This window comes from Panicum virgatum, chromosome 1N (genome assembly GCF_016808335.1).
Source record: "Panicum virgatum strain AP13 chromosome 1N, P.virgatum_v5, whole genome shotgun sequence".
Classification (NCBI taxonomy): Eukaryota; Viridiplantae; Streptophyta; class Magnoliopsida; order Poales; family Poaceae; genus Panicum; species Panicum virgatum.
In genome coordinates, this window is record NC_053145.1 from 2,053,241 (window position 1) to 2,068,268 (window position 15,028).

Below are 15,028 nucleotides of genomic sequence, written 5' to 3' on the forward strand. Positions count from 1 at the left end.
CAAGTACAACCTGTTAATGCATTCTGCCTGACGCATTCTGATCTCAGCAGCCTCGTCTCCAACTCCAATTAATGGCAGGGCGCAGAACTACATTTCGCCGTAGATTAGTTCTCAGAATAAATAAATGCAAGTACTTTTAGGACCAAATTAACTTGGTGGGCTCTATCAGCTACGTCCCTACTTGACGTTGAGAATAGAGACGACTGCCACTATCTTCTTTTCACTCGAGAGCTTACGACCCCCACCGCGTCTGCCTCTTGGTCGGTCGTCGGCGACAACCTGACGGTCGTCAGGGTGCCCGTCGTCGGCTAATAGCTTATCAGGGCCGCCGCGCCTGGCCGGCCGGCCGGCGACGTGATGCAGCGCTTTCGTTTTCAGGGATGCACGACGATGGCCGTGTCAGAGTTTGTGCCAGCGGGTAATAATAAGTACCCTGATGCTCGTGTGGAAAATAATGTTGTACCTGATCAATCGGTGTGATCGTTTATATTCCGTTGTAGTGTCGTTGCTGATAGTGTCTAGAGATGATGTGGCTTGCATTGCTGCCATTTTGTGCTCAACACTCTTGCTTGACATCGTACCTGCATGCTCGTTTCTGTTAGGCCTCCAATTCTCACTTGCAATGCTTCCAGGCGAGATCGACATGGACAGTGGAGGAACCGGAGGGAAAAAAAAATCTAAGGAGCACTACTACAGAATAGGTCTTTGGTTCTCCACATTTGTCTCGGTTACCAATGGACCCGGGATCACAAAGGTTTTGGTCCCGGGTCTAAAATATGGAGCCAATGAGAAGTAAAAAAAGAACTTTTATTCCGATTGGAGTGTTCAACCGGGACTAAATGGTACCCTTTAGTCCAGGGTGGGCACTAGAACCAGGACCAAACAGAGACGGCTCCGACACTTCTCATTTTTTTATCTGCAGCTCCCCAACCCCTCTCTCTCTCCCATATCACTTTCTCCTCCCTTCCCTCCGATCCCTTCCTCATCTTCCTCCCTCCTCCGTGCGCAGGTGCAGTCTGGTGAGCTGCCGCCGCCAGGGGTCTGGCGAGCCGCTGCCGCCGCTCGAGCGCAGGCCAGCGAGCCGCGCCCCGGCACCGGCGGGTAGGAATGTAAACGGATCGGATACGGACGGATATTGTCGATATTGTATTTGTTTTCACATTTTCTATCGGATTCGGATTCGAACACGGATAGTCTCGGATACAAATACGGATTCGAATTGCTTTGGTTACGAATACGAATAGATGTGTATCGAATACGGAGGGAACCAGATGCGGATCATGTCGGGCACGAATGTTTATTCGGATATCGAGTAAAGACAACACTTTTTTCATATCGCACATGTTGTAACGCTCGAACATCATATTTCAAATTCTAATTAAATTATACTTAACGAAGCAAATTAATAAACAACTTTTCCAACTATTACATAGATGAGAGAGATTCAATTACATGACATTCTAACTTGCACTCAGATCGATTCATCTATTTTGGAGGCCAGATTTGAATTAAAATCATGCTTGATTATAACAAAAGATGACATACCATTTTAGGCACTCAACTACACGACATTAACATTCTAATTTATTACATGCATAATATATGTAGGAGATATCAATTTATTACTAGAGTTTGACTTATTATACGATATTTGAGTTTTTATTAAAATGGAACGTCGAATCATTGCTAAAGTTTGACTTTAGTTCTTAAAATAGACTAAGAATAAATAAGATTCAACTTCTATAGAGTGGCAATAGGTAGATTATATTTTAGAAAAAAATTGGTGCTAATTTTATGTTTTTCTGATTTCAAATGAATGACTTATAAATTTTTAGAGACAAATTCAATTTATATTAATGTATATATTTTACATTGTAAAACCAGAGTAGTGCAACTAGGTAGATTATATTTTTAGAAAAATTTTGGTACCAATTTTATATTTTTCTGATTTGAAATGAATTAGTTATAATTTTTTATATATTAAATTAGTTTTTTACTAATATATATTATAAACTATCCGAATTTGATATCCGAATCACCTATCTGGATTATCCGACCGGATATCCGATATCCGACGGATATTGCCCATATTGTATCTGAATCCGATATCCGAAGAAACATCTGGATATGTGAAAATAATATCCGAATAACTATCCGACACCTCTCGGTCGGTCGGAAAATATCCGTACCATTTACATCCCTACCGGCGGGGACTGGGTGGACTGGCGAGCCAGCGAGCCACCGCCCGCCGTGGAGTGCGCGAGCCACCGCCGACGTGGAGGTCGCCAGCCGCTTGCAGCCACTGAGCGCGCAGGCCCGCCGCCGCCGCCGCCACCGCCACGGAGCGCGCCGGGCATTGGCAGCCGTGGAGCGTGCAGGGAGGCGGCCGCCGCCGCCGCGGAGCGAGCCGGCCGCTGCCAGCCGCCGCGCAGAGCGTGGAGCGCCCCGGAGCGGGCCGCCGCTGGCCGCTGCTGCGTTGATTTTATTTCCTTACTTTTCTGATTTTCTGAAATAGAGATGGGTTGTATATATCTTTTAATGGATTCTTAGAATGATTTGGGGTATCTATTCATTTTGTATGATTTTGTATCGGTCGATTCAATATTTGGCGATTCATTCTTCAAATGATTTGCCCACACTCCTGGTGGGGATGTGAGGGGAATGGGAAGGGATGCTAGCTTCGTGGATGGCCTGGCCAGACCCTGGTGGGCAGCGCGGCCAGGTCCAGCGAGCGGCGGCGGGGACGGGGCCAGATCCAGCATGCGGCAGCGGGGACAGTGGCGGGCGGAGACTGATTTTTTTTATTAAAAATTACATTGGTTCCGGTTCAATAGCCATCGGGACAAAAGACATGACAAATTTGTCCCGGATTGACTGTCCCGGTTGGAAAATTGGGACAAAAGTCTCTTCCCAACTAGGACTATATGCACTTTCTATAGTAGTGGAGCTCAGATAAATACATGTAATAGTCAATCTCTCCAGATCGTTACAATCTTAACTAATTTATTTTTCCTCTCACATGCAATCGGCAGCTCTCTCGAATCCCAGTGTATCATCGTGTAGGATGAAGGTATCTATGCCAATATATATGCCATGCTCATTGGAATGAACGGGTGCCATGCCATGGAGAGTATCATCAGCAGACAAAAAGATCACCTGACCAAACGAGGCAGCAGGCTCTACGTGTGGCGTCCAAAGGCCTAGGCGCCTAGCTAATCACTCCCGCGTCAGTTTCGAGGCAGCAAAACCTGGCGTCCCTGCCGTCGTCATGCAGCTACTAGTAGCCGCCGGCGAGGAGGCCTGGCCTTTATAAGTCGATGTGGATGCTGCAAGTATCTCACACACAACAGGGCTAGTTTGAGTGAGTGACAGGCTAGTTGATCTCTCTTCAGATCAGCTGGTAGCTAGTAATAAGCTAGCTAGCTAGGGCGGCAAGATGAGCGTTCCGATCCCGGGGAAGTCGTCGTGGCCGGAGCTGGTCGGCGTGCAGGCGACGCTGGCGGCGACGGCCATCGCTCACGACAGGCCCGACGTGGCCGTGGAGGTGCTGCCGCCGGGCGCGCCCATCATCCCGGACTACAACCCAAAGCGCGTCCGCGTCTTCATCGACAACAACTCCATCGTCACCAAGACACCCGTCATCGGCTAGCAATGCAAGCAGCCCAGCAGCTGCCGGCCGGTCTCAAGCTCAAGCTAGCATTCACAGCTGTGTCGTCGTCTGTCGTCTCTCTACCGTGTGATGCCATGCACCATCACCAGCTCATGTAGTGTGTGTGTGGCTTATAATGGAATAAAAATACCTACTGGATACTTCTGTTAAATGCTGTAGTTATTTGTATGTCCTCGCTCTCATCAGCTGGGACATGCATGATGCATGTATGGTCACCGGCAAGTGTACTACTGTATCCCCCAACTTTTGCCTTACGCCTACTACAGAAATGGCCTTTGGTCTTGAACATTAGTCTCGATTATCATTAGACACGGGACCAATAAAGACTTTAGTTCTGGGTCCAACGGCTATGGTACGACAAGGAGTTTTAATCTCGGCTGGAGCCACTAACCGAAACTAAAAGTTACCTTTTAACTTTTAGTCCCGGTTGGTAGCTAAACTAGGACCGAAGGTCCTGGACATTTGGTCTTGGGTGGTAATACCAACTGGGACTAAAAGATAACCCTTTAGTCTCGGTTGGTGGCTACAACTCGGACCAAAAGGGCCTTTAGTTTCGGTTGGTGGCTCCAACCGGGACTAAAGGGTCCTTCACGGGTTAGTTTAAAAATAAGGCATTCCATTCAAAATCACATATGTTGTGTAGATGGGTTGGTAAGAAAGCTACATGCGAAGGAAGACATCTCGAGTTCTCAAGGACCTTTTGTCCCGGGACCGGAACAAAAGGCCCATTCTCCAGTTATGTGTTTTTCTCATTTTTGGTTCAAATTGTGCCAGTTATTTAATTGAGTAAAGTGCATGGCATAAATTTATGTCATTTAGATCCATATACTCCAAAATTGCAGATTTGGCTCCCCAAACTTAACCTTGGTTGTCATTTATGTCCATTTACTCTCAAATACAAATCTAGCTCTTTAAATTTAGTTTTGAGTGTCACCTGGGTCCTGCAATATCAAAGTGCATTGACATCCCAAATAAATTGATAAAAAAAATCTTTTGCAGATATAATTTAATTATAGCAAAATAAATAAATTTTAGCAAAATGCATATAAATTATAAAATAATATTGAAGTGTATGAATCCAGGAAGCTTAACTTGATGATTTTTTTTATATTGGAGACAATATCTTAGCTTGTTAGATGCGTATGGCAACTGTATTCTATTCTTGGAGGAGTATTCAAATTTAAATAACTTGTAGCTGCACATGCTAATTTAGAAAAATAGAATCGGGGCCTTATGAACAGCGTGAATTACCAAATAAAGAGGCAATAAAACCAGTCAGAAAAGAAGGCTGAAATTAATGACATGCTGAAAGCACAATGTTTGATCCTATTATACTTTATTAGTGGGATGTAACTGTATTGTAAGAGTATGTATACAGATCTAAATGGCACCCGAAGCTAAGTTTTGGGGTTTAATTTGCATTTTGAGAGTTTATGGATCTAAATAACACGGGAGGCTAAGTTTAGAGAGGAAGATCTGCAATTTAAGAGTATAAGGACATAATTGACAAAGGCGAACAAGTTTAAGGACTGATCATACACGTTACTCTATTTAATTTGCATCGATGCACTAAAAATAACCTAACAACAAACTGTAAAACTTAATTGACATCTGGCTGGCGAGCGATTCCAGCAATGACCGTGCCCGCAGCTCTTAATAAGCAAGAAATCTAATGTTGAGTTAAGGGAATCCTAGACATGAGCATTTTTGGACCAGCTGGCTTACAGGGGGCTCTTGGAAGTAACACGGGTTACCACAGTTCATCCAGTTGCACAAGATGAATTAGTGAGCTGTGCATGCAGCTCAAAAAAAGGGAAAAATCTATGTACAAACATTAAAAAGGCCATATTTTTCAATAATATGCACTAATTCCCTGTGAAGAGACGGTTGTGAAATTACCATCCCTGTCACTAACCCAAGACACCTTTGCAAACTTGCTAGCTAGCATCATGCGGCTAGCAGCAATCTTGCTCCAGGATATTCTTTAGTCTTACTTCCCAATCTCACCAGTCCCATGTTACAATGGTCAACAAGTCCGCGTGTTGCAAAAAAAAAATCACAAGACCTAGCAACCTGCTGAGAAACCTTAAGAACATCACTTCTCTGATATAGTTGTACTGAGTGTACAGATCCTGCTGAGAAACGTTAATAACGTGCCAATCCAAGAGCTCACTCAAAAGTCCATTATCGACCAAGCAACCTTCACACGCATCTCTGTGACACCAACAGTTATAATTTCTTCTTCTCCGCTGCTGATCTTGGGAGTAAATCTAATGGTTCCTTCAAAAGTACCATCACTAGTCTGGGCAACAATTATCAGCATATATATCCTTCACATAGACAGAAATGGCAGGTTGCATAAGCTTGATAATTCCAATACCATCACATCTACAGTACTAAGCCTGGTAGAAAGAGAGCCATTTTCAAGCTCACATCGCTCCAACTCTCGACGTTCTATGCCCCTGATCGATAAGATACCTTTACTGAGTTCTTTGTCCTGCCCTTGATGATCCTTAATCTTCAGATCAATCTCAACATAATTCTCAATTATCAACGCGAGCCCTCGTTTTGGTCCTGTCAAGATCAAAGATTCATCCTGTGGAAAAAAAAAGGTTTACACAAAGGTTATTTCTCTATCACAGCGCAGATCTATTATATACATATTTGAGTGTTAGAAGAAGCCACCACGTTCGCTGAGAGGACAAAGAAATTCTCACATTAATCTAAAAAAGACAAGGATTTAAACCGTTGGATTTTATGAAGATCTAACGGTCTAAACTATTTCATAGAGTCCATACCGAATACGATTGATCTAGACTTATTTAAAGAGTCCATATCAAATACGACTAGACAATTAGAAATTTTAAAAGAAGTAAATTTGTATCTCATATCGTTTAGTATGAGAAGCTTATTATGGTATGAGATGCTAAATTAGCAATTTAGAAATTACAAAGATACGGACTTCAGGTGGGTTCTAATTTACGTAACTTCATTCTTCTACTAGCAACGTGTAATCTACCTTTTTTTTAGTGTAAACCATATGTAATACATGTCAATAGCATTTGTGTAAATAGATGGATATGGAATTTGGCTACCTATGGTTCTCTTTTACAAGCTATAATTTATTTGATTTTATCCTCCAGCTATAAAAAATAATTTTATAAAACAAAGTAAAAGCACATATGCACACATATACTCACGCTTAATTAATTCTATAAATATGCACTTGACACTACTCTATGTGCACCCTCAGAGAGACTAAGCCGATTGATCTTGAGATTAAGAAAAGTTATCTTAGGAGACTTGCTGGGCACACTTAAGATATTATTGCTAATGCCTAGCATAAATCTAAAGAAAATACAAGCATCCATGCTGAGTCAAAAACTCGAACCGAGTGGACAAATTCACCCAACCAACCTAACAAACTAGCAAAGTTCATAAAAAAACTTAACATCATGTATCTTCCTTTTTTTTATCCTTATATCACTAGCCACCTTCAACGCTTTCCCGTTTGCAAGCACAAGGGAAATAACATGACATTATTGGAAGTAGCTAGCAGATTTGTAGATTAAATATGACAAAAATCCTACTGTATCTATGGTCAACGCAAAGTCAAGACTAATGACTAGGCAAAAGGCGACAACGGATTCAGTGTTAGAAGTCACCATGTCCGCCGAGAGGGTCTAAAATTTCTCGAATTAATCTAAAAAGGAGAAAAATGTATGCTCTTGGATTTTAAGAAGATCTAAAGATCTAAACTAACTTATAGAGTCCATATCAAATCTGATTAATAATTAAGAGTCTTTGGTAACTAGCTAAATTTGGATTTTAAAAAATAACAATTAGGACTTGATCAAAGAGTACATGATGAATATGATTAGAATACCTAAATTCGAAATAAAAGAAAAGAAAAATTAGCCCGTGATAAAATAGTAGATATTGAATATGATTAGCTAACGGTATAGACTAATTTAAGAGTCCATACCAAATATAATTAATAAATAGCTACTTTTGAAATTAAAATTAAAAAAAATAGGATATGTGACCAAAGAGTCCATACCGAGTATGACTAATAAATAGATAAATTTGGAATTAGAAAAATAAAGAAACTCATGGGTGAATATCAAATACAATTAATAAATAGATAATTTCAAAACTAAAATGATTAAGAAAAATAGGATATGACCAAGGAGTCTATGCCAAGTATGATTAGTAAATAGATAAATTTGCAATGAACTATTGATATGCATTTAATAAAAAATTAAACATTAGTCAACACTTCATTGTTGCAAAGTATAATTAGATGATTGGGGAAGCATAACATGTAGACACCAGATGTGTCCAGTCGCAACCTCATCTGACAGTGAAAAAAATTGATGAAGATGAGCATTGACTGTATTATGCTACTTTTTTAAGAAAATAAACCTATAACATATATTATAGAATTCGCGGTCTTATATTAAGGCACCTCAAAGAGGAGCCAATTACATACCCGGTCAAATGGCCAGACACACATGAACACCTCCACACATCACAGAAGCGCAAACCTGGATGAATCCACAAATAAGCTGCAAAACACTGTCATCACTATCGTGAAGCTCGCCATGAAGGCTACCAGAGGAACTGACATCCAAAGGGGCTCATAATGATGCTTGGGCCAGTGTCGTGAAGCTTGCCAGGAGGCTTGAAGAGGAAGAAGATCCCATTGATGAAGACCAACACCTCCGACCCAAGGATGCAGATGAAAACGGCATCAACGAGAAGAAAAGCAGAGTCCTTAAATCTAGGGGAAGGCTTCCAACACAACGGTTGAGATCTATGAGAACCTGGAGAGAAAAAGGCTCAAAGTTGCTTTAATAAAAAAAAGCTGCAGGGAAAGAGATGAAGCAAACCGGAATCATAACAAAAATTAGCAAGCAAAGACTGCGTAAATTCATTCCCGCGAAGAACATAAGCAAATCCACAACACGAGCAAGCAGATCTACAGTGACGACTGACCAAAATAAAAATTAAAACAAGCATATTCAAGTAGAAACCTGGAAGCAAGAGAAAGGAGAGAAGAGGAAAGAGGAGGAACTGGCAGAGCAGAACCATGCGGGACTGAGAAAATAGAGAACGGTGAGGAGATGCGGCCGGGCAGAGTAAAAGGAAGAAGAAGGAGGAGGGAAGGAACTTTTATTTGGTTCCGTCCTGCAGCCATCACAATGGAGAAGACGATGAGGACACCATTGGCACCGGAAATGGCCACAACTGTAGGGGAGCGGTGGCACACGGCAACAGAACGCCTGTCCGAATACAACAGATCAACATATACACTAGGAGAAAGGGACCAGCCCACCTCCCTCTTCTCCACCGGCGAGACGTCGGAAGAGAAGAGGAAGGGGCTTGAAGCGATGGGATCTGGGTGAGCTATAGTAGAAAGGGTAGGAAGAGAATATGGATGGGAGAAGCTTTGCGCATGAGGGTTGCGAGTCTGTATTATGCTATTTAGATAGGCATTGCGTAAGACATTACATTAAATGAATGATGGTTTAGTAATGAGAAAAAATTATAATCCTAATATATTCTTTTTGAAAATGCTTATAAATACTTCGATCTATGTGAACTAATCAATTGATCTATGGAAAAATGTTTAGGTTGATTAGATCTTGGAATTAGAAAGACTATAAATAGTTGATAAAAATAGATGTTCCGATGAGACCTTCGTTGACTACAACAAATAAATACGAATAAGTTTTAAATAATAAGAGAATTTAGGGAAACTATCACTTTAATTGAAAAAATAAAGGAATAAATATCACTGAATTTTATGATGATTTAATGACCTTGATTATTCTATGAGTTATCCTAGCCTTGATTTACCTTGATATAACTTCGATGGTCTAAGAATTTATTTGGTCTCAAACAACAAAACAATTTTTTTTTCAACTTAAAAAAAATATAAAAGGTTAGTAGAAAAGCTAGATACCCGCGCTATTTGCGCGGGCCACCTTGCTAGTGTTTTTCTTAAGGGAGTGTTATGTAAAAAAAACAGAGGTTATTAATATCTTGGCTTCGAACCGCTTATGGAGTTTCACAATTTGGAAAAGAAAATCAACGTAACATGTTGAATAAACATAATCCAAGCACTTCTTGACTATATGTTGGATTGCCGCCGTGCCCCTACATCAGCGGAAACATGCGATATCCATTTAAACATTTTTTTTCCAGTGGGGTAGTTCCTGCAATACAACTTGGGGGCATTATTTGCAACGCATGCAATAAAATGTCTTACAATGCAAACGTTGATTTACACAAGAGATGTCGCTTTTTTGCAATTTTCTATCATATCTTTCGATCAAACCTAATACACAGTCACACTCAAAACACATTTGTACTGGCTGATCATTTGTGTTAGACCGCCATTTACAACCTTTAACGTGGAAACGCATTGCAGTCGATATACGACCGGCTTGGTAAGGACACAAACGCAACTGTGCTGCAGAGAATGTATGAAGGCATGCACACCATGCTGCAGTCGCATCTGAGTAAGTCACAATCGACACGAGTGTAGAAACTGGAAGAAATAAATTAACCTACTAATAACTTACACACGTCTACAGCGAGAAGTGGATGGATGTTCCCGGTGCCTCACAAGCCTAGCTAATAGGTTGGTGGAAGTGGAATTGAGAGAGCAAGGAAAGCATGTTAGCTGCTGCTTCTTTTCTTCAAGGTGGTCCTAGTTTTTTTTTTTAAATGAATGGTGCGCAGGTGCCCAACGTACATACCTCAGAGTTGATGAGTTGGCAATGATCTCTATCACGGCGGAAGAGATGAACACACTTTTGGTCCAAACTGTCTCTGGCAATGACAGTGCCATAAACATAGATTGGGAAGTCAACATCCAAGATGCCAATTTTCACAGAGAAAATGTTTATTCCCTCGCACAGCTCATAGTCATTCGCATTTTTGTAGACAGCATCAGTAAATCTCATCGGACCAAGTGGCGCTGTGGTGTGAAAAATAAGTAAAAGAATCACACTAGGTTCCCAGCGAATTAGGTTCATGCTAAATTAAATGGCAAAGTGCACATGGACTTGTCAATTTAAGAGACGTAAACTAGGATATATAGCGATGATCTCCATATGGTACAAACTAATCCAATCCCTGGAATAGACACAACAAACAATATTTGTACGAAGGCACAAATTGGACACTGCATAAAGCATACTAGTTTGATCGTGAGGCAATAATAAGTTGAATAAACATAAGATTGTTATTTTTCATGGATGGCAAACAAGAAGAATGCAGTAGATATGGCGAAAGGGCAGTGCAGGGTAACTGGTCTGAATCAAAATTGAATAGACAGGAATGGACTTACACTCCTCGTCGAGATCGAACCTTGTCAGATCGATGAAGCGTAATCTGTTGTAGTATTCGCCACCTTGCTTGGGATCGAAGTCGCGGATGCTCTCTTCCGCAGCCCTCTTCCGCTCGCGATGTTCCCTGTACCGCGCATTCTCCCGATGAAACTCCATCAGCTCCGCCTCCCTGGCCAATCGCTCAGCCTCGTCGACGAAAGGTTCCAAGCCTGAGACTTGCTTGAAATCCTTCACCGCGGAGGAGAGCCTGTCGGCGCCTCGGAGGACTACAGAATCCGCTACCATGGAGGTGCGCAGGCTGCAGACTCGGGTGAAGTCGCGGCGCCCGCAGGACACGGTTGCGCTATCATCACCATCCGCCATGGCGATGGAAGTCGAAAACACGCCGCCGCCGCCGAAGTGCCGAACCCAGAAAAGTGTGGAAAGAAGGGACGATCCGCCTGTCTGATATAGGAGGGGTTCGTGATTTGTGCCTTTGTAGGCCTATTTGACTTTGGATTACACTGCCCCTAAAAAAACTGACATTGGATACTGTTTGGATTATTAATTTGATTTGATTCTTTGTGTGTGATATAATTTTAATTCAAAATTAAAATTTGGGCCTTCATACTTTTTTTGGAAGGACTTAGAGCTACAGCACGCCCCCGCGCGGAAACACCACGCCGCCGTGCCGGCCATGGCAAGAGTAACTTTGATTTGGACCTAACATGGCAAAGGGTAACTTTGATTTAGACCTAATATAGTAAGGGTAACTTTGATTTGGACCTTACGTGAACTAATTAGCAAATTTGAGAACTCAAATATGCATTTTAGGGAGTTTAGGGACTGCGCTGACACAGAAAGACAAGTTTAGAAACCCATCGTGATTTTTACTCTTCAGGTGATCTAAATTATAAGTGAGAATACGATGAATTTTCTTGTCATCATGAGCTAAGGTTAGCGGGGGCGAATCCAGAGGTGGGGCGGGAGCGGCTCTAACCTTCCTACCACCACCGGACCTATAGAGCCCCCAAAGCTCCCCTATAATATTTCGTCATGGATGGCCTACGAGAAAAGAGACTGAAGTTGTCTTGAGGTGTAAAGACCAAGAAAGCCCCCTAACAATTATCCTAAGTCCGTCTAGTTTAGGATGACCGGATGGAGGGTTATTGGGCGGTTCTTACATCACGACCTTGTGGACCTCCATACGCACGTCTGCCGGGTCGCCGTGGATTTCCGCGCCGCCAGTAGGAGCGCCCCATGCCCACCACCTCAGGCCACGAAATCTTGAGGCTGTCGCCGCTGCTCATCATCACCATCTATCCTGTTCGTCCAGATTCACTACCGGAAAATGATAGTCGTCTTTACTGTGCGCCAGCCACCAAACACACGGCGAACAGGAGGCACACTGCGAAAGGCGACTTTATTACCGTGTGCCGCGACCAAAGCACACGAAGAAAATGTCTATTTGGTGTGTGCCAAAGGCCAGCACACGACGAACAGGCGCCATGTGCGCCATCAACTCCCGGGAACTAACGGCGGCTCGATGTCATCCAAGTTTGCCGTGTGCTGGGGTTAGGCACACGACAAACCTTCCACTTTGCCGTGAGCCAACCCTGGACACACGGCAAAATAATAAAAAAGTTTCATCTTTCCTGGCATTTGCCGTGCCCGTGGCTGTCGTCGGCGGTTCGTTGTCGGCCACCCTAGGTGAATACTTCGTTGTGTGCCTAGGAGGCTTCGAAGTCTCGAAATCCAATAGTGATTAGAGGGTTACTTTAGTTTTTTTATAATGGCAGAGGTGTATAATTTAGAGATATGTTTAAAGTTACTTTAGTCGATTTTTGTAATGACAGAGGTGGGTAATTTATTAGAAAAGATAACGGATCCGATGATTATTATAGTTAGAGTTGTTGAATTGATGGCCGGATGTTTCTGATTTTTGTGAGGATTTCTGGAATTTCTCTATTTTTTCAGATTGTTGAACTAGGATCCTAGGTGGCTTCACATACATGGAGACTTGAAAGGAGCCTTCAATTAGTAATAGTAAGATAAGATGGAAGTAAACAATTGAGTTGTCACACATATAGGTGGCCAAACGGGCGGCCCGGCCCGTTTAGGCACGACCCGCTTAAGCACGAAAATATTAACGGGCCGTGCCGTGTCTGCCCATGGGCTGAAGTGCCGGTCCAGGCACGGCTCGAAATTGATTTAATCGGGCCGGGCCGGCCCGTTTGGCCCGGCGGCCCGGCGGCCAGAAAATGTTTAAATAGGGTTTGATAATGGATAATATAGTATTTAAACGGGCCTATCATGCTACCCATCGGGCCGATCGGGCCGCTCTTTTTCGGGCCGTGCCTGGACGCGTCCATGGGCCGGGATTGAGACCCAGCCACGGCCCGGCTATCGTGCCCGTGCCGGCCCGAGCCCAATAATATTCGGGCCCGTGCCGTGCTCGGGTCGGGCTAATATGGGCCGGGCTTCAGGCCCCCATGGGTATCGGGCCAAATGGCCATCTATCACACCCATACGACAGCATCCGTACATGACTCAACACAAGCATGCAACAAGCATAAGACTCTAGTTCGTTCTTCCACTAGATTGCTCGAATGCATGCATGGCTACCGATCGATCGATGTTACACCCATTCGACCCCATTATTCATCGGTACAGTACACGATGATGAAAAGAGATAGTAATAATAAATAAAGTAGTGCTCGTAGCTAGCTAAGCCAGCGAGACGGCCGGCCGGCGGGGCCGGGCATGCAAATAATGGCGCGGCTAGCCGACGACCGGCGTGAGGGCGACCTTGAGGTTGAAGTCCTTGTGGACGAAGAGGCGGACGCGCTTGTCGTCGAAGCCCGGCGGCACCTCCGTGCCGACCACCAGCACCGGGATCTGCACGTCCGGCCGGTCCTTGTGGATCATGTCGTGCGCGTAGTGCCCAGGCGACCCCACCAGCTCCGGCCACGACGTCTTCTGGTAACCACCTGATGACATCGATCTCTGCTACCTGCTAGCTCCTAGAAAGAAGAAGAAGATACAGCTAGCTAATAATGAGAAAGAGCTAGCGACGTCGTAGCTATAGCTGGAGCTAAGATACATGGTCTATCTATATACCCACGAACACGTACGTGCGCGCTGACTTGTCCAGCATAGCCTGCTGTGTAGCTAGCCACGCGTCGACGGGATTAACAGCGTTACAGCGCAGCACACGCATCGCGTGAATCGCCGTCGCTGGGGTTAACACCAAGTTACCCTTCGTCTCCGCATTGCTAACTCCCAATGCAAGAGCATAGTGTTCTCAAGAAACTCCCATCTATCCGTGCGTCCATCGTTTAGCCGCAGGTGTTCCCAAGGTCATGAAGACTACTACTAGGTCTCCTCCTGTCCTCCAGTACAGTTTGACGATCTATTATTAATTGGTCCTATAAGAAAGTTATGGAGACGAATACATTAATTTGTTTGGAGCAATAACAATAATGCTCATCTCCATATATATGCCAACAAATATATGCACTACCTCTGATGCAGGTAAGGAGAATATATATCAGATTATTAGTTCAAAAATAAACTGATCTCCTTGTTCTATAAACATTGTGCATTGTTTAAGAACAGGGGGATCGGAGTGCATATTAATCGGAGAAAGCAAGAACAACTTGTGGATTAGATGTTATACGTACACAAGCATAGTGACCGTGTGTTTGCTACTGGTAATATAATAGGCCGTGTAATACCATCAATTTGATGTTCATTCACTTCATGTACAGATCGTGCCATGATTGTACAACACATTGAGGGTGCGTTTAGTTCCCAAAAAAAGTCTGCGCAGTACCCGTCACATCGAATTTTTAGACACATGCATAGAGCATTAAATGCAGTCGAAAAAAATAACTAATTACATAGTCTAACTGATTCATACGAGATGAATCTAAAGATACTAATTAATCTATGATTAGACATTAATTGTCAAATAACAACGAAATGTGCTACAGTATCCAAACTCAAACTTGTTCAC

General features: G+C 43.2%; 1 protein-coding gene across 1 annotated transcript; it reads right to left on the bottom strand.

Annotated features, from left to right (window-relative positions):
- Positions 1-5,843: 5,843 nt before the first annotated feature.
- On the bottom strand, positions 5,844-11,394 carry LOC120654288. The gene is made up of 4 exons (XM_039931795.1): positions 11,031-11,394; positions 10,438-10,658; positions 6,051-6,266; positions 5,844-5,972 (listed from the first exon to the last, which is right to left on the bottom strand). The coding sequence occupies exons 1-4, from the start codon at positions 11,392-11,394 to the stop codon at positions 5,844-5,846; spliced, it is 930 nt and encodes a 309-aa protein (XP_039787729.1).
- Between the last annotated feature and the right edge of the window lie 3,634 nt (positions 11,395-15,028).

Bases quoted from the DNA above. Each gene is read 5' to 3' on its own strand.
- LOC120654288 (XM_039931795.1), bottom strand. From the start codon at position 11,394: ATGGCGGATGGTGATGATAGCGCAACCGTGTCCTGCGGGCGCCGCGAC. The intron at 10,659-11,030 runs GTAAGTCCATTC...TTCACACCACAG, and splicing joins GTTCGATCTCGACGAGGAGT to CGCCACTTGGTCCGATGAGA. The intron at 6,267-10,437 runs GTATGTACGTTG...TTTTTTCCACAG, and splicing joins GCCAACTCATCAACTCTGAG to GATGAATCTTTGATCTTGAC.